At 37.0% G+C, this 20,888-nt stretch overlaps 1 protein-coding gene across 1 annotated transcript in view; it reads left to right on the top strand.

The window, feature by feature from the left end:
• Positions 1-20,888, top strand: part of DCBLD2 (discoidin, CUB and LCCL domain containing 2) — a gene marked incomplete at both ends in the record, with an annotated part of 62,275 nt that overhangs the window by 12,779 nt on the left and 28,608 nt on the right. The window contains 3 exons of the mRNA XM_084231705.1: positions 3,847-4,074; positions 11,430-11,567; positions 20,429-20,480. Coding sequence (XP_084087831.1) covers positions 3,847-4,074; positions 11,430-11,567; positions 20,429-20,480 — 418 coding nt within the window. The remainder of the gene's footprint in view (positions 1-3,846; positions 4,075-11,429; positions 11,568-20,428; positions 20,481-20,888) is intronic.

Genomic DNA, 20,888 nt, shown 5'->3' with positions numbered 1-20,888 from the left:
ATTGTGAGTGTGGGATTACTCACGATTGCTTTTTTAATTTTTATTAAGTATATTTATTTAAATATATATGTGTATACACATGTATATTTTTTACATTGTTGTTCTTTTTTTTATAATGTTTGATTTTTTTTCTCAGTTGTAATCCCCACAAAACTCTTCCAACCAGGTCACCCATGAACCATCACCATAGTCTCTTGTGCTTTTCACTCCCCTGTTTGCATCCCTCTCCCTCCTCCTCTCCTGCTGTATGATTTATAGTTTTCCTGCTAGTTTTGTATTTAATTTTTTAAAGATTTATTTATTTATGCTTATAAGAACTGAGGTACAGGCCAGAGGTGTGGGGAGTAAGAGCATTCACCAGAGACAGAGTGGGGAACAGAACAGGCAGATTGACCAAAGTACACTGCTGAGGGGAGCAGCAGGCGAGTCAGGAGAGGTCTGCTGCACCATGTGGGTTGCTCCATGGCCGGGGATCGATCTCGTGCTGCAGTGGCTGTGAATAGCTTCACAGATTGCATCTTAACCCCTTGCGCCACCAGGGAGGTCCTGTATATTTTTTTTTCTTTGCCTATACCTTGTTTGGTTTCCCTATATACCTCATAGATGTGAAACCATCTGATATTTTTGTTTTTCCTTCTGACTTATTTCACTGAGTGTAATCCCTTCTAGCTCCATCCATGTTGCTGCATGGCATGGCAGGAGTTTATCTTTTTTGCTTGCTGAGTAGTATTCCACTGTATATATATGCCACATCTTTATCTAGTCATCTATTTTTGGACATTTAGGTTGTTTCTATATCTTAGCTATTGTAAATAGTGTTGCAATTACCATAGGAGTGCAGGTTTCCTTTTGAATTATGATTTTTTGTCCTTTGGGTAGATTTCTAAGAGTGGAATTGCTGAGTCACATGGCAGATCTACTTTTAGTAATTTGAGGGTCCTCCGATACTATGTTAAATTCTTATACATAGACTTTTAAAGCATTCATGTGTTCTAGTAAATGATATCAGCCCTCCCTTGTACTTAAAAATAATAAATCGGGATAATAGAAAATTTCATTATAGTCATCTGTTTCCATATTGAGGTTAAAACTCAGCAGTTTCATTTCTAATATAGCCTTTTTTCCTAAGATCTTTTTAGAAAGGTGATTATAAATGAATCTTGAAAGAGAATATACTATGATTTTAAAAGTGTGTATTCATCTTCCTATCAGTCATTGCATCCCATCTGTAAAGCTGCTAAATGGTATGATTTAAGCAGCAGCTAGAAACATTTAACATTACACTTCTCCTTCTAGGTATTTAGTAGCACATTTTATGATAAAGTGATGGTTGCAAATATTTAATTTTTACAAGCAATGCTGCATTACCCATTTGCATATCCAGTTGCTGAAGTCATTTCTGGAGCAAATAATGCTGCTACCAGAATATGAAGATCATTTTCCCTAATCTTTAATAAGCCATTAAACACATTTTTTTTCTCATTTTTTAGAGGAAAATCAGGCTTTTGGAGAGAGACTACTAAAAAGTCAAATATTTTTTAAAAAGTCAAATATTAGTAGAATGTAAAATTAAATTTCATTAAATATTGCTTAATACTGTCAAAAAAGAATGCCTTTTCCAATAAAAAAGCATTTCAGTTAAATGGTATATGGAAAACAGTATCGCCTGCAGAGGGAGAAGGAATTCAAGGCCAAGGAAGCTGCGGCTTTGGGATCCCATGGCAGTTGCAGCACTGAAGTGGAGAAGGAGACCCAGGAGAAGATGACCATCCTCCAGGCCTACTTCCAGCAAAACAGGGATGAAGTTCTAGATAACCTTTTGGCCTTTGTGATATCAAGCCAGAAATCCATCAAAACTATCGCATAAATGGATAAGGGAGAAGAAAGAAGTGCCTGTTCCATGGATTGGCATTTTAGATGCCATTTTAGATTCTGGAATATGAAACTCTAGCAAGGCTTGAGTTATATTCTTCTGTAAAGGCATTAAATTATTTCCATATATTATATAGTCTGTCCCTTCACTTTTTGAGGAACAGCAAATCTAGCTTCTTTGTACAGATTTAGAGTTTATCCAAAGATTTCATCTTTTTACCTCATATTTTTTAGAAATTTAATGGATAGGCATTGTCTGTTTTCCTATGCTATTAACTCAAGCAACATATATATCAAAACTGACTTTTTCCTTCTTAGATGTAGTTAAAAAGAAGTTTTGTTAGTTTTTTTAAAGAAAGAAAGGGATTAAATATTATTTTCCCTAATGCTTTCTTGAAGGTCAGGGGCTTTATCTATGAAAAAGTAGTAAATAGTTATTTGTAACCTGTGTGAAGCAGCACCAAGCCTTACCGTAGTCCTTTCTGGCTAAGGCTTAGAACAATGAATAACTAGTATAATTGTTTTATCTGCTTTTAGTTTCTCTTAATCAAAATTACTAGAAGATAGAATTCAAGAACTTGTTACATGTTATTACTTCGTGTACTCAGTCATTTAAAAGTAAAGACTCTTCGTCATGTGTTTAAAAAAAAAAAAGAAATATACAGTTGATCATTCAATGACTAAAACATAATTTTTATATGTATTTGGTCTTCATCCATGTTTTATCTCACAGCTCCCAAAACCATCAGTCTACCCAAGTGTTGAATGATAATGATGTCTCATTGTGTTAATGAGACATTAACAAACTGACTTTTGGGGAAGCACCCAAGGCTATAGCGACTGCTTGCCAGGAGGTTCAACCCTGTAATAGAGGGTTGGACTTCCGAAGATCTCTGGGGAAGAAAAATGGCTGGAAATTGAGTTCAGTTGCCTATGGCCAATGATTTAATCACTTGAGCCTATATAATGAAGCCTTCATGTAAACCTCAGAAGGGCAGGCTTTGGAGAACTTCCAAGTTGGGGAACCAGAACACTTCCATACGCCACCTTGCTCAATCCCACGCTCCGCAAGGACAGAAACTCCATTGTTTGGGACTTCACCCTATGTTTTTCTTCTTCTGTCTTTTGATTTGAAATCTTTAGTATCATTTATAATAAATTGGTGATCTGGTGAATAATGGGTTTCCTGAGTTCTGTGAGCTATTCTAGCAAATTAATTGTACCTGAACAAGGAAATTGTGGAAATTTCAGATTTGTGGCCAGTTGATTAGAAGCACATGGTATTGCGCTGGACTTGTGACTGGCGCCTCAAGTCTGATGAAAGAATAGGGGAAACTTCCAATCAATAACTGATTGGTCAGAGCACAGGTAACAGCCTGGGCTTGCAAATGGCACCTAAGGTGGAGAATGTTCTTGGGAAACTGAGCCCTTCTGTGCAGTCTGATGTATCTCTGGGTAGTGTCTGATTTCCTGTTGGTGTCTGAGATATAAATCAATGAAGCTGATCATATACTTATATTGAAATTTTTAGTTTGTTTACTTTGAATAATTGATAGGAATTTTAAAGACTGGATTTATTTCATTTTTTAAATTTTGGTTTTTTTATTTATACAAGAGCTGGGGTACAGGCCAGAGGCATGGGAGGGTGAGAGGATTCACCAGAGACAGAGCGGGGAGCAGAACAGGCAGAAGGACTGAAAGCACTACTGAGGGGGGGAGCAGCAGGCAAGACAGGGCTGGATTTATTTTAACATGTGTACACACACAGAAATATATTGCATTTTACTACTTTTTATTCAGATTGGAAGTTCTTTGAAATTTTAAATTATAAAGGTAGTAATTATTTTGAACTAACATGACTTCTGCTGGCTTTGATAAATAGTACTGTCAGTTTTGCCTTCTGTGAAAAGTATTGGTGATATAAAATACCTGATGTCAGATGTATTTTAAATCTTCTTTTAATTTTTTTTAAAGGTGATGGATGTGGACACACTGTGCTAGGTCCTGAAAGTGGAACCCTTATGTCCATAAACTACCCGCAGACCTATCCAAACAGCACCGTTTGTGAATGGGAGATCCGTGTAAAGACGGGAGATAGAGTGCGCATCAAATTTGGTGACTTTGACATTGAAGATTCTGATTCTTGTCACTTTAATTACCTGAGAATTTTTAATGGAATTGGAGTTAGCAGAACTGAAATAGGTAGGAAATTTTCTTATAAATAGTCACCATTACCCTGAGTTTAAAATGAAAATTGTTTTTGATACTGAACATAGACTAGTAGCTGTGCTATATAGGATATGTGGGAAATTACTGAAAATGTGTGAAAATCTCAAATTTGAATTTTCTTTTGGGAAAACACTTGTGTGTTTATTTACTTTTCTAATAAGCCTGTGTTGGTAACTTTGTAAAAAATGCTACTGTACTTCTAAGGAGGAGGAATTTATTGATCTCATTTTTTTCTTTGATCATTTTCTTGCTGCTGAAATATACAGTATAAATTAATGCTTTAGGAAGCAGTATATCGTGTTGACTCTGAGTGTGGTTTTTGGATCCAAACTTGATGATATTAAGTGCTAACTCTGTTGTAAACTTGCTATGTGACTTTGGGCAAGTTACACAAACTCTCTGTTTCCCAACTTGTAAAATGAAGAATGAACAATATGCCTAGGAAAAAGCTACTATTGTTATTTTAGCTAAGAGCAGTGGTTCTCAAGTATGGCTATTTGGCTGCTTATTAGACTCATCTGGAAGACTTTTAAATACTATTGTATACCTTTTCCTCATCCTAATCAGTTGAATCATCAGAATTGATAGGGTAGCCCCCTTCTCTCAGTATTTAAGAGCTTCCCAGAAAAATATACTTTGCAGTCAAGTTGAGAACATTTGACTTAGGGACCAGCATCTCTCTTGAACAAGAAAATTTGTAAGACCGTTTTGAGGAACTGACATCATAAAATAAGAACTCTTATTCATAAAATAAGAATTCTCTGTCATTTTATTTGGAAATATGAATTCTCTATTATTTATTTGTATGAGTGTATAAAATGTCTTTTATAGCTAATTAGAATCCAGTTCCTGTTCTTTCAGCACCATACTATGTTCATCCTGTGACCTCTCTTTATCTCTAGCAAGATCCTTCTATTCTCTATATTTTGACCTCTTATCTGTGAATGCCTCCCTCGCTGCTGATTGATAACCTCTGTCCTCTCCCAACCCACTCTTAACCTGTTCGCTTGGAGTGAAATCTCTGTGTAAAGTTGGGGGAGACTGTACTGTGTGTGAGTGCAGTTTTTTATGCTGCTAGCCTCTGTGGCTATCACCTACGGCCTTGATCATACTAATGCAGGAGGCACTCTGGATCATGGGCCCGGGCCACGTGTGCCTAATTGTGGACACGTGTGGAGTATGGTGTGGGCATGCATAAGTGTGCATACCTGAGCCTGAGGCTATAAGGGTGGCGGTGCACAAATGGCTGCAGCAGAACGGCTGTGAGAGCAGGAGCCATGCTGCTAGAGGAAGAGACCACAGAGAAAGCCTAGAGATTCGTGGGGGGGCCCAAGTTGTTGTCTCCCCACTGCTTGTTTCCCCTGCGTACTATTAAAAAACCTGTGGGGGTGATACCAAGGGTTCAAGGTTCTCTTTTAAGCTGCCTGAACTAACGTGAACCTACCCGGCCTGGGATGGTTGCAGAACAGAGCGCATGTCAACTTTGATGGCTTTGACAGTGAAGATTCTGATTGTCATTCTAATTACCTGAGAATTTATAATGGAATTGGAGTTAGCAGAATTGAAATAGGTAGGACATTTTCTTATAAATGTACATGTACCATACATCATTAACTTGAGTTTTAAAACTAAAGCAGTATTGATACTTAACATTGAATAATGTGCTATGTAAGGTGATATGTGGGAAAGTACTGAAAATGTGTCAATTGCCATGAATATGTCGTCTTGGATGAACTTTCTGGAACTCATATACCTATGATAGAGAAAATACTTGACAACTGGTTAGTAAATGCCTTCTGCAGCGATGCAGTAGGGTGTATGTAGTGCCACCTGGGCAATCTTACAATGGAGAGGCTAAACCACAATCTGATCAAGCCTGTGCCAGTTTAGAGGCAATAAAGAAGATAGTCTTTACAGTTGATAAAATACATTTGTCTGTATACATTTGATAATACATTTCTCTCTCATCTTCATAGGTATGTATGTATATATGTGGCGATTTAAAAAGAGAAAGAAAAGGAACTGTTGTTCTTTGAAATATATCTTCCATAGGGAATGTATGGACCTCGTTTAGATTTTCATTCAAGCTAACCAGCTACAAAAAGACATCTTTAAAGATAATCAGATATTTTAAGAGGAATTGGCATTCAGTGATTGTCAAGAATGATTGTTTTAAGGGTGGTATTATCATATGTAATTGTTACATATAATTTTTTAAGTTCTAAGTTTTAAGTTTATTCATGGCATTCTGAAGTTCAAACAAAGTATCTTGAGTGAAAACAAGGTGGGGAGGGGGAGAAAAGAGTACAAAGGACTGTAATAATGGACTGTGAGTGCTTTTGCAATGGGAAAACTAAGGTGACCACACCTGAGGGGAGGAATTATATATTGCCCAAAGATTGACAACATAAGAAAAAAAGTACTTCATTTAAAAATTATAAGATGTTTGAGGTTGGAAAAAAACTTATTTAAAAGAAAAACTGACAATTAAAAAACTCATTTGTTTGGTAGTTATTTCCTGCTCTCATAGAAAGGGTAGTAATGTGTAATATCATTTAAATATAGGTTATGATTTTATCTAACTACTTCTAAAATTGCTAGAATGTTTGGATATCTTTTTGAAATTACATAGTGGAGTGGTACTACACTGGCACACATGTGTTTAATAATAGAGCTAAGATTGGCTCTCTAGATCTGTTCTTTGTAGAGCAGATTGTGGTAGACTAAGAAAATTCTATTGTGCCTTGAATAAAACTTTTTTCTTGATTATTCTTTAATTCCTGATGTCTGAGACATCATAATTGCTCTATAAAGATAGGAGTTGAGCTATAAAATTCTTGTTATTACTCTTTTCTACATATAGCCACATATTTCCTTAGGTGATTTTGTCACTTGTTTTTTTCCTCAATATTTAGGCATCTTTTCATCTATTAGTCTAATTTTGCCTATGGAGATTATTGATACTTAGTCCAAGGTGAAATTTAAAAATGAACATTAAAGAGAAAAACCTTTGCTTATTTGTAAGCTTTTCCCACTCTTATTTTTTCTTCCTGGGCTTTGCTTAAAATTTCCATTTTAAATGAATCTTTTGGGGGGAGGTGGGAGGTTGTAGGTGGATCTATAAAAATGAAGTTAAATGTTTAAAAACCTGGTAGATATTGAAGGAAGATGAATTCTATAGAAGAAGAAATTTAAAAGTATGCACATGTGTGCTCAAAGCGATACTTGAAGATGTACAAATCTGTCTTTTATCTTCATCCAAGGTGCCTTTTAAAATTATGTCTCATATCCTAGTGATATTTATTTCATAAATGATTCCATGTCATTAGTATTTTCATTTTCTCTGTGTATTGCTTGTCTTTTTTTCTCTAATATGCTTATGTCTTCCTATTTTAAAAGAAAAAAATAAATTTTTTTTCTCTTTCCCACCAAACCACTTGGAAAAAAGTGGTAGTGATAATCTTACATATTAAATGATGATAACTAGGGGTGACCTTTTTTTTTTTTTAATTCAGCTGAATCATCTGTGGCTAATGATGAAAATACCATGCCTTCAGTGCTGGCTGTATGCCATGCACTATTCTTAAGATTTTTATCAATTAATATATTTAGTTTTCACAGGAACTCATGGTAGATAACTCCATTTTCTGATGAGAAAACTGGCAGAGAGGTTAAATTTTTTGTCAACAGTCAAACAGTTAGTAAATTGAAAAGGAGGATTCACACCTAAGTGGTCTGACTCTAGAATTTGAGAATGCTTTAACTGGTATAGCTCAGTTGGGTTACAAGCAGTCTGGAAATGAGTATTAAGAATAGCTCCTAAGAAAATGTTTCAAAGGACGGAAGATGTTGTGTTAGAAAGATGTTTATTGCAGCCTTTTTCCCAAGATAGAAAAATGGGACACAGGGCCTCCCCTGGTGGCACAGGCTGTTGAGTGCAGCGCTGTGAAGCCATCTGCAGCCTCTGCAGCATGGGTTTGATCCTGGCCAGCCGGCAAGATACCCACATGGCGCAGCAGACCTCTCCTGACGCCCGCGGCTCCCCTCAGCTGTGTACTTCAGTCAGTCTGCCTGTTCTGTTCCCTGCTCTGTCTGGTGAATCCTCTCACTCTCCTGCACTTCTGGCCTGTACCCTGGTTCCTGTATGCCTGAATAAATCTTTAAAAAACGAAAAAAGAGACACACTCTAAATTTCTAACACTAAGGCGTATCTATCATATATCCAGTCACTAATTGCTGTGAACATTCTGTTATGTTTCCTGAATTTAAGTGCACATTTCTGTATTTACAAGAGGAATTGTTGGGTCATTGCCTCTGTGTGTGTTGAGATTTAGTATATATTGCCAGGTGCTTTTGTGATTCTGCCAGTTTATACTTACCAATCCATATAGGTAAACTCCAGTTTTTATTCTCCACTATTTTCCATTTTTGACATTTGTGTGTATGTGCATGCACTGATACCTTGTTGCTGCACTTTGCATTTCCCTGATTGGCTGATGATATTGTGCTCTTTTCATGTGCTTGTTAGTCATTTCAGTAGCATCTTTGTTTGCTTTCATGCATTTTTCCTACTGGGTGACCATTTTCTTATTTGTAGTAATTCTTTATATATTCTGGTTTTGGGTTCTTCTCATGGTCTTCCTTTTTACTGCCTCATTGGTATCTTTTGATAAACAGTTATTTTTGCTTTTAACTTAATTTCAATGTTGTTGACATTAATTTTCATTTATGATTGCCACTTTGTGTGTTGTCTTTTAAAGTTTCTTTGTATTTCTTGGTCATAGATGTTCTCAAGGCATTCCCCTAAATGTTCCCAAGGCATTCCCCTTCTACACATATTACCCTCAGTCCATCCAGAATTTATTTTAGTGTATGACAATATGAAGTAGGAGTCAGGGTTTAAAGGTATATTTTCCTATGTGGTCTTTATTCATTTTAGAGTGCCAGCTGCCAAATCTGTTAAGTATTCATGAAGAATAACACTGAAGTGGCCACCTTTCCTAAAATCAAATTATACAATGACTTTATAATATTATAGAGAAGCCTAGATTAGCCACACTATCTTTTAGAAGGAAAGGATTTAATGACATTGCTAAATCCCTTTTAACATAGTAAATATCTGCTACTAGTCCTTTTAAATATATAGCTAATTGTCTTATTGCTTAATAGGAAGTTAGTTCCGTACCCTTCTATCATTTTTCTTTACAAGTGACTCTTTGCAGCAGCTAAAAACAATGTCAAATCCAGTCAAAAGCAGCAGCTTATTGTTAGTCACAGCATAAGAGAAATCGTTGTGGCAAGGCATCTCAATCATTGAAAAAACATGAAATCACTCTAAGGCAGGGAGTTAAATTTTACAGCTTCTCTTGCTCTAGCCCACAAGCCACAGGCAATGATCCTTGAAGCTTGATTTTGTAAAGAAACTATACTGATGGATGTTACTTAATGATGGTATTTAAAATTTTTTCAGACACTAATGACTTCTTCAGAGGTTTTAATTATTTGCCTTACCCCACTATACTAAGCTTTCTGAGGGCAGTGCTCTGTTTAGTTTCTTCACTGACTCCCCAGCACATACCTGTATCATTGCCTGGATATTCCGGGGCTTAATCAGATAAATCCAACAGATGAATTCCTTTGAGAATTTTAATCTTTGTTTTTAAGGTTAGAGATATTTCTATACCTGGGACTGAATAACTGTTCCTTAAAAAGTTTGTAAATTAAGAGTTATGAAATTTAAGCAAGCTCCATATCCCTATGAGAAGTGGACAGTTAATGTGCACTTGCTCTGGTAAATAACTTCCCACTTCTAAGTGACAAGTGCCGAAGAGGGACTTTGTTCCATGGCACACCTTTCATTTGGTTAAATTACCTTCCACTTAGTCACAAACATAATTAGACCTCCTAAATTTCATAACAGTGTTAATCCCACCCCTAGTATATTTAAAATCAGATGGATCTCTCCCTTCTTTTGAATATAGACTATTTCTATCTTAGTATCTTCCTAGAGTTTAATTTTTTGCTGCTCATCTTCTTCCAAAAGTGTGGCTGACATGAGTATTGAAAGAGGCATGATAAAGTGATATAAGACTTTCAGCTTCTATTCTAATATTGTTTGGCTTTTCATTTATATGTCCTTTGTATTTCTGTATACATTTAGACCCAACTTGTTAAATTCTCTTAAAAACAAAAAGTAGGCTTTTGATAAGGATTGGTTGAATCAGATCAGTTTGGGGAGACTTGCCATCTTACTATGGAGCCTTCCAGTCCACAATTTGTTTAGTTCTTCAGTTTTTCTCAGCAGCGTTTTATAATTTTAAGTATACTAGTTTTGAGTTACTTTAAAAAAATGTATCTGCATATCTTAATCTTTTTATGCTATTATGGGAAGTTAGAAAATTTCATTTCAGATTGTTGCTAGTATTTGAAAGAAAGCACAATTGGTTTTTATATGTTGATCCTGTGATAGAGCTAAGCTCCCTTCTAATTCTGGTGCATTTTTTGTTGTTGGCTTCTTAGGATTTTCTACTCCCAAGATCATAGATAGAACTCAAAAATGGTATCCAGGAAGTACATTACTATTACTCAAGTGAGGTTGGCTGAAGCTTAACACATTTTTGGAACTCCTTATGTTAGAATCTGTTGCATAGTTTACCACACAATAAGAAAACACATTTTTATTTATTTTTGATATTTTGATTTTTTCCCTTCCCTTTTATCTTATGAAAGTTTTATCTGTTCTGAGGGACATATATTTGAGTAGACATTTGGAGATATGCATCTGAAATTCAAGGAAAAAGCTGTGAGAGGAAGCATAAACGTGAGTTGTCAGATCACAGTTACAGTTGTCGGACTGGATATGATTACCTGAAGGGACTGACTAGAAGTCCAGCTGTTCTTGGAAGTTCTTGAGAACTGAAAAAGGTTTGAGTGGTGTGCTGATATAAAGAATCAAGGGGTACCCTGAGGAAACATATTAGACTACTTAATAACTATCGATTTAATTGTTAGCCACCTTCCTGAGTGAATTTTTTAAAATTTTTTCAGAATTCCTTGGTACTATTTTTAAAGAATAAATGTACCTCTCATTTGTTTATATCAAATCTTTATAAGGTTATATATATCTGCACTATATTTTTTAAGTTATTTGAACAAGTATTACTTGACACTTATTTTTTCTCCAGTATAATGTGATTTTTAGCAGTTAAACCTAGTTACATTTTATACTAACTGTCCAGTTTGTGTTGTATTCTGATTTTGTTATCTGCATTGTAAATACTATTGACTTCGAGAATCATGCCAAATACTTGCTTTTCTTTCATTCCTAGGGAAATACTGTGGTCTGGGATTACAAATGAACCATTCAATTGAATCAAAAAGCAATGAAATTACAGTGCTGTTCATGAGTGGAATCCATATTTCTGGACGAGGATTTTTGGCTTCATACTCGGTTATAGATAAACAAGGTAATTTTCACTTTATACCATGGCTTCCACATAGTTTTAAAAACAAAAATGAAATGTTCCTTTGATTAGAAAGACTTTTTTGCCATATCCTTGTAATAACACATGCATAAATTTGAAAAATAAATTTAGATCAGTTTCGGATCCCTAAATTAGATGTATATTAATGTTTATATCAAGTCCATATACTTCCCTTTTTATAGTAAAGGAACTATTAATTTTTCACTTTTGTAAGGTTGAAACAAATAATTTTTAGAAATAATGTCAGCCACTTAAATGTTTCATATCAATTTAAAACTTTATTGTATAGAGCTTACCATTTCATAGTACTGTGTTAAAGATCATATCACCATTCTTCATAAAAAAGTTTCATACTGCTGTAAGTAACCTGGAGATTGCTCTTTAAAAGATATTTTCTAGATTGTTGATGTTTAGAATCTGAAGGGGAAAATTTTGAAGCAAAGCTAATAAGTATAATAGAATCCAAAATTTAGCTGAATCTCTAGGATAGAATGAGTGCAAGTCTTGAAGAAACTTTTCACATGTTCTGGTATTCATTCCTCTCTGCCATTAGGGGTAGAAAATGTATGACAAGTTGCTAGTACAAGGATATGGCAAAACAGTCATCTAAATTAGAAAACAGGTAGTTATTTTGATATTACACGATGATTTCAAACCAAGTTGAGCATTTGAAATTAAAATTTTATTTTACTTTACATAGTACAAAGGAGAAAAAGATGGTCAACAACTTCTTGGATATGAGAATGTTGGGCACTGGTAGTGACTGAGGGTGACAGAATCTGTTCATTCTCAACTGCAGTGGATTTGGGATAAGCACTGTATATCCTATTTAAAAATTGCATGAAAATGTGATAAAGGAGAGAGCTATTCTGTGAGAGGAGTCTGCCCTTAATTTCTAAGTTGTGAAATAGTGTTCCCTAGCCAGTGTGTTTGGACTAGTAAATCCCTTAGAATAAGAAAGAAAATACATTTGGATGGAATAACGGAAGGAAAAGAACTGGAAACATCATGGTAAATGAATAATATTTTTGACAAACCCAAGAAAGCTAAGGTAGTGTGGTAAGTGGTACTATGTATCCCTAGATCCAAAGCTACCATTTCACTTCTGTGATCCTCATTATAAATGGGTTAGTTGTGAGACTAAAATAATACACATATGGTGCCTGTAGGCACAAAGGAAATGGTAGTTTTCTCCACTTAACCACTGTCCACATGCACATATACTCATTTTCCCCTTGCCATCAAAAGAGTAGGAAACACAGAATAAGCTGAGGTCAATTTCCATTCTGTTTTGTTTTTTTTTTCCTAAAAGTCTTAGGTTGGTAGGTGAGAGACTAGGGGGAAAAATTATTATTCTCAAATTTCTTGGTCACAATAACAGGTTAAATTATTTTGCCTCATGTTTTTCCCTTTCTTGTTATTAAGTTGAAGTTTTCTCACAAATAAGTATCCTCTCTTGTGATAGAAGGTTCTTACATTGGATATTTAAATTATGGACTTTGGGCCTCCCCAGTGGCGTAGCGGTTGAGCGCTGGGTTGCGAAGCTGCCTGCAGCCTCTGCAGCTCGGGTTCGATCCCCGGCTGCTCCCCGGCCACCAGAGGAGGGTCCCACATGGCGCTCAGACCTCTCCTGCCGCCCGCTGCTCCCCTCAGCAGTGTACTTCAGTCCTTCTGCCTGCTCTGCTCCCTGCTCTGGCTCTGGTGAATTCTCTCACCCTCCCGCGCTTCTGACTGTACCCAGTACTTGTATAAATAAGTAAATAAATCTTAAAAAAAAAAATTATTTTAAAAATAAATAAATAAATAATGGACTTTGCTACATAGACACCTGAATATCCTGCATAAAGTTTCTAAGGAATTGACAGTGATCTCAGGTAAGAGTCAGTATGTTGTAGACTTATGTCAAATTTCAGGTAGCTGTGTTACTAGCTTAGATGAATTGTAGTTTCGAAGGTTTTTAAAATAGCCACCATATCTGGAACTTCTTTGTAGTAACACTTTCAATAGTCATGGTTGTCTTGGGAGATCATTATTTCACAGCTCTCCTCTGAGTTTTTACTTAGTTTTTTTGTATGCCCCTCAAGCATTTGTTTTATTTAAAGTGGAGTGAATTGGCTAAATTCAGGAGAACACTGGTTGGATTTCTTTTTACTACTTCTTGGGTGGCCGGCCTTTCAGTCACAATTTCTTGTAATGACTCATTCATTTGAAGGCTGATTGGCTTTGGTTGCGAGTCTCAGTTTGTTTCCATCCTGGAAACTTAACTGCCATACTGAATTCCATGAATATTTTCAAGGAACATTACTACATGTGGCCCAGCTTAGCAACCTAGTTGAAAGTTTAAGGTATTTGGAAATGAAAAGATTGTGAAAAATCTTGCTTCAGCCTCTTTGTTCAGCTCTCACAAAGACTTGTTAATGTCATATGTATTGTTGATGGAGTTGTAGTTTTTGTGTAAGATAGATAGATTTTCATTACTTTGTGTAAGATCCTGTTGCAAAAACTACATTCCCTTCAGTGAGTGCCTCATTTCCTGTTGTGTACCAGACACCACAAAAACAGCAGTAAATAAGACACAATCACACCTTTGTGGGGCTTACAGTACAGGATTGGAAAAAGGCATTAAATACATGATTACTTAATTGTAATTACACTAAGTATGGCTAGAGAAATGTTCAACTGATAGGAGACCAGAGGAGTATGGGTAGTAGAAGACTGATAATCAAAGCTCTCCTGAGGAAGTCACTTTTTTGTTTTTTAAAGATTTATTTATTTATTTATACAAGCAGTGGGTATAGTCAGAAGCGCAGGAGGGCGAGAGAATTCACCATAGCTAGGGCGGGGAACAGAACAGGCAGACCTACAAAATACACTGCTGGGGGAGCAGTAGATGCGGCAGGAGAGGTCTGTGTGCCATGTGGGACCCTCGCCGGTGGCCGGGGATCGAACCAGCACTGCAGAGGCTGTGGGCATTTTCGCAGCCCAGCACTCAACCACTGTGCCACTGGGGAAGGCCCCTAAGGAAGTCACTTTTAAGCGGAGAACCGAAGGTTTGGTTAAGGTTTTAGGCAAACAAAGAACATTCTAGAAAAGAGAATATTATGTGCAAGGGGCTTACTGTGGGGAGCTGTTTGGGGGAAGGAGAACAGAAGCCAACATAACTGGGGAGGGGTGAGTGTGGTGAGTAGGTGACATGTCTAGGGTGTTACGTAACTGTAAGTGTAAGAGCTTTTCCTAGGAGTACACAGAAACTGTTAAAGCAAGTAGTGGTATGACTGGATTTGTTTTCAAGACCTTCCCTGCTCCATGAAGAGTTCATACAAGAGGCAAGAATAAATGTAGGCAGGCCTGTTAAGAGGCTATTAGACGAGACTGGAGCAGATATGATTGAATTAAGAGGTCTTGTTATAAATGTAACTTCAGGATTAGGCCATGTTCTAATTTAATTCTTTTAAAAGACTTTAGAGCCTCATTTATTCATGACAAGGAAACATTTTAAGAATTGGGATTCATCCTCTGTAAGTTTAAGTTGTCCTAAGAGAAGTTGGATGCAATAAAGCCCTTTTGTGTAAAGCTGAAATGCCTAGTGTGCCTGGGGCCCTGTGCCTGTTTACCACTTCACTTTTGTGTCTAGTATTTATGATTTTTATTGTTTTATTCCTCTGTTACGTTTAATGATATTTGAACAGCGATTTCCAGTCTTTTCCGTTTCCACTTAGCTCTCTTTAATTTTCACCTATGAATCTCATTTTTGAAAGTTGTGTCTACCAATGAAAGCAGAGTTTTTCCCACTTCCCCATTAGGTAGCAGGAAAAGACAGATATTAATAATCAACACTTCCAGTAATTATGAGAGGACTTGGTAAAAGTCCTTCAGTTTCCAACTGCAAACTCAGAATCTGAAATTTTCATTTGAAAATTGAAGATGTATGTGGACCCTAGAGACACCCTAGATGTCATATTAGCAACTACTGTTTAGAAGTCCCACAGAGAGGAACTCTTCATCCCTGGTTTTAATGAGAGGCAGAACCAGACATTCAGAGGTCCAAATTCAGTAACTCAGACCATTTAACCTAGTATAATAATAAAGGCTGCTGCTGACATTTTCATTCTAAAACATAAAACAGCATTTACCACTAGACTTGAAAAACAAAATAAATATATAGGTAAGTGATCTAAATTTAAATTCCCTGTTTGGAATCTGTTTAGCATGGGCAATTTCTAGGAAAAGCTCGATATTTCTCAGATGTTTCTGGACAATGATTTTTGTTATTTTGGCTATAGACATTGAAGTCAGAATGCATATCTCCATTTACATTGAAAGTTTCTAGGAGACGAAAGAGGGTAGGTCATCTGCATAGGAACTTTGGTGGAGGGTGACTGAAACATGTGCACATACGGCAGTAAAATGTACCCCCAAGTGATACAGTTGTGTAAATGACTAATGAAATTTGAGAGAGAAAAACATTTCAATTATTTCAAGGCCCATTCTTGGGGGGGGGGGGTGATGACTGAAAAATGATATTCCTTTTGTAAAACATGAAATCATCACCTAAAAGATGATAAAGCTTATTGCTCTAGATTTCACTAATCCAGAACATTGTAGTGGTCATTGGTCAGTCTAAAGTTTGCCTTCATTTATTTGGAGAAAAACAGTAGTTTAAAATTTCATGTGAAATAAACTTATCCAGTGTAGATATTAACATTCTCCCTAATTGAACTCATAAATACTAGTTCACTCATTGCTCGCTGACCCCTTAGACTCTAACAGAATGCTGAAGACTTGTGAACAGCTGGGTCTGGGAAATAGTCCCATTTGATAGGCTTATTGTTGCTCTATGTCAAATTTTTTTTAGAATTAACACCAATAGTATCAAATTTTTCTGATTGTCATATTCTTTACCCGCACTATTTGCAAATATTTTCCATTTCTTCAACCTTATGTCAGAATATATCAACTTGTAAATGAAACATAAGCAGAATACAGAACTCTTTGCTAATAGAGTCCAGATTTCTGATAGTTGTTTTTTTCCTGCATGGAATGTTTTGGTTTTGAAAATAGAGCATGAATTCCTTAGGTTGTTTGCTACCTTAGTTGTACAGCAGTTTTACAGAATTCCTTCTGTCCTTAGTACAGCACTTAGCCAGGTTTCTATTTTTACTTTTCCTATTGTGTTCCTAATCTCTGTTATTGTTGTATCTGGCAACTATTTTGTAAGATTTTATTTTTTATTTTTTTTTTTTTTAGAGGCATGCTTTATTTATTTGTTTGCTGGTTTGTTTGTTTGTTTTGTTTATACATGCACTGGGTACAGTCAGAAGCACGGGAGGGTGAGAGAATTCACCAGAGCCAGAGCGGGGAGCAGAGCAGGCAGAAGGACCGAAGTACACTGCTGAGGGGAGCAGCGGGCGGCAGGAGAGGTCTGCACGCCATGTGGGACCCTCCTCTGGTGGCTGGGGAGCAGCCGGGGATCGAACCGGCGCCGCAGAGGCCGCGCGCAGTTTCGCAACCCAGCGCTCAACCGTTGCGCCACCGGGGAGGCCCTATTTTGTAAGATTTTATTAATGAGGTCTCAATATATGCATGACTTTAGACTTGTCTTTATTTACATACAAATGAATATGTGTAGTGTTTGCCCACAATATAGTACACATGCAGAAAATATCCGTACCTTCATGTTAATTTGTAGAACAGAGGTACCGATGAGCAAAATGTTACCAGTTTTGCAGAGAAAAAGTTTTCATAAACTTTTTATAATCTGTTTAAGATCACCTTAAACCCAAAGAGACAAATCAACTTATGCCATTATATTCCTCCCAAGCTGACAGATAACCTAGGAAGCACCGTGATGATTTTAGTGCTTTTTTTATGTATTTCAGTTTTTTTCTTAAAGATTTTATTCATTTATGCATGCAAGAGTTGGGGTATAGGCCAGAGATGCAGGGGGTGAGAGGATTCACCAGAGACAGTCGGGAACAGAACAGGCAGATCGACTGAAGCACATTGCTGAGGGGAGCAGCGGGAGAGCCAGGAGAGGTCTGCTGCGCCATGTAGGTTGCTCCCTGGCTGGCCGGGGATCAAACTTGTACTGCAGAGGCTACGGATTGCTTCATAGTGTGGTGCTTAACTCCCTGCGCCACCAGGGAGGCCCCTGTATTTCATTTTAATATGTTAGAAATGAGGCGAAGAGACTGCAGATGTGTGTGCGGTCTTGTGCTCTCCAGTGGATATATTCTTTTGCTGCTGTTTTTCATATTTACTTATTTATTTTGGTTGGTGTTTATTTTTTTCTTACATCATTGTAGTCTCCATGCTTACCACCTGTGAACCATCACCATATTCCCTGTACATCCAGATGGTGGTCAGGAATTTGAATTTCCAGTAAGTTCCCAGCAGATGTGGCTGCTGCTAGTTCTGTCCATGGACAAGATGTTGAGTAGCAGTTTTTTTAGAGCCAACGTCTCCTTTGTCATGTAATACACAAGGAAACCAATGGATAGGGCTTACTACATGGTTGACTAGGAAAAGCAGACAAACTGAATTACTGAGCTGCACTTATTCATAGCAGTCTTTATACAGCATTAATAAGAATTGATTTTCCACTTTCCTTTGCCATCAAAGGCGTTTCCAGCCTCTAAAATTAAAAGCTGAACTTCTAAGACTAATAGCCGGGGATGAAAAGGCACCTGTGTGGTCCAACATGGAATTCAAACCACAAGAAACTGCCAGCTAGCCCCATTACCTTCAAGCCACATGCCAGGGAGCTGGTCAAATATGCCTATACTTGATCAAAATAGGGCTTTGGTTATAGGTCCATGCAGTGCTAAAAACCACTACAGGACTAAAACTGCAGATTATGCCATGCAAATGTGTGCAATTTACTTTACCTTGCTCTCAAATTCCATGAGAGTTTAAGTGCTCCCTTGGAAGAAAGTAAGAATTCAAAATAGATAGCTACAAGGAGAACCAAGAAGATTAAATAAAGATAGGGAAAGTCACATTATGGACTTTGACCTTTACAGCTGCACAAAACAAACAACATCAATTAGGCAGAGCATTAAGAAACTTTAAGCTGCCCCGGTGGCGCAACAGTTGAGCGCTGGGTTGCGAAGCTGCCCGCGGCCTCTGCGGCGCCGGTTCGATCCCCGGCTGCTCCCCGGCCACTGGAGGAGGGTCCCACATGGCGCGCAGACCTCTCCTGCCACCCGCTGCTCCCCTCAGCAGTGTACTTTGGTCCTTCTGCCTGCTCTGCTCCCCGCTCTGGCTCTGGTGAATTCTCTCACCCTCCCGCGCTTCTGACTGTACCCAGTGCATGTATAAACAAAAACAAACAAACAAACAAATAAATAAATAAAAACATGCCTCTATATTAAAAAAAAAAAAAAAAAAAAGAAAAAGAAACTTTAAGCTGTCTTTGAGAGCCTTTCCCCAAAGTAGATAAGTGTCTTTTTATATGCGGTACATTTGCTTTGATAGATGAAATAAAGCCTAATGAAAGATAAAGCAAGGATTGTCAGTTCTTGTGATCATTTCTTCTTCAGTCAGCAAATATTTAAGTCTGGATGACCAGGTGTTTTTCTAGGCACTAGATACAGAGCAGAAATCAAGAAGATTAAAAAGCACTGCATGTACTGTTGGTGGGAGTGCAAACTGGTCCAACCACTATGGAGAGCTGTGTGGAGATTTCATGACCTACTAAACATAGAGCTTCCACAGGATCCAGCAATTCCACTCCTAGGTATTTACCCAAAGAACACAGAAACATCAATTCCAAAGAACACCTGCACCCCTATGTTTATAGCAGCACTGTTTACAATAGCTAAGCTTTGGAAACAGCCCAAATGCCCAAAAATAGATGACTGGATCAAGAAGATGTGGTACATATATACCATGGAATATTACTCAGCATTCAAAAAAGATAAACACATGCAATTTGCAGCAACATGGATGACGCTGGAAGGGATCATGCTCAGCGAAATAAGCCAAAAAGAAAAAGAAAAATACCGGATGGTCTCACTCATAGCAGGGATCTAGAAAACTTAAATAAGGGACCAGGAAAATGAATAACTATAAGAAAGTGAAAATCAAAATCAACAAAAACTATGAACCAGAGACACTTTTTGGGGGGTGGGGGGCGGGAGGGGAGGGATTGGGGTCAGAATAGGGGGATTGCAATTGTATGGGGAATATAAAAATAAAATTTATTAATTAAAAAAAAAAAAAGGCACTGCATGTAGAAAGTACCGCCAGTAGGCAGTGAGGTAAGAAAATAAACTATGAATAAGAAATATGTAGTGTTAGTAGATGATATGTTAGATAAATAAAAGAAGGTAATTCGGAAGTTAAGGGGTTGCAATTAAACATAGTAGTCTGGGTAGACCCTATGGAGATGTTGGCATTGGAATAAAAAAACTAAAATAGGTAAGGGAGTATGAGGTATGAGGTATGTGGATAACTAAGACAGGTGGAGGCCATCACAAAGACTGCGAGGTGGCAGATGACAGCATGTTTAAGTTCAGAGTGAATAAGGGGAAGAAAAGTAAGATGAAGTCAGTCAGAAACCGTATTCTCCACAAGGTCTTGGAGCTAAGGACATTGAGCAGAGAGAAATAGGGCCTTTGTATTATAGGGCTCATACTTACAACTGCGTTGACAGTAGAATGAGGGGGGAAAGGGTAGAACTATAATCCATATAAAAAAAGTCTTGGGATTTGGAAATAGTTGATGTTTCAACAAGGAAAGTAAATTTTTTTAAAAATTTTATATATTGAGTAGTTTTATATTATTGAGTAGTTTTGTTTTAATATATTATTGAGTAGTTTTGTTTTTGTTTTTGTTTTTAGATTTAATTACTTGTTTGGACACTGCTGCAAATTTTTTGGAACCCGAGTTCAGGTATGACCATAGTTGTGACTTTCCTTAAATGTTATTTCCTCCTTACACACTTAAGATTAATATACATAGCATTGTTTTAAGACTTCAATAAATCAGCATATTTAAAACCATTGAATTACCATGTTTGAATTTTTATTTAGTTGTTGCATTTGGATCTTCTCCACAATGAAAACATAATTTAAAAAAATTTTTTTTTGAGACAGCATTGGTTTACAACACAGTATGATTCAGAGGTATAGAATGCATCTCTTTGTTTTTTTTTTTTTTTTTTTAAGATTATATTTATTTTTGCGTGTATAGGCTGGGGGGGGCGGTGGTAAGAGGATTCACCAGAGACAGAGTAGGGAGCACAACTGGCAGATCCACTGAAATACAGCAGCAGGTGAAACAGGAGAGGTCTGTTGTGCC

This window comes from Talpa europaea (genome assembly GCF_964194135.1).
Source record: "Talpa europaea genome assembly, chromosome: 4".
Taxonomy (NCBI): domain Eukaryota; kingdom Metazoa; phylum Chordata; class Mammalia; order Eulipotyphla; family Talpidae; genus Talpa; species Talpa europaea.
This window is presented reverse-complemented; position numbering and strand designations above follow the sequence as displayed.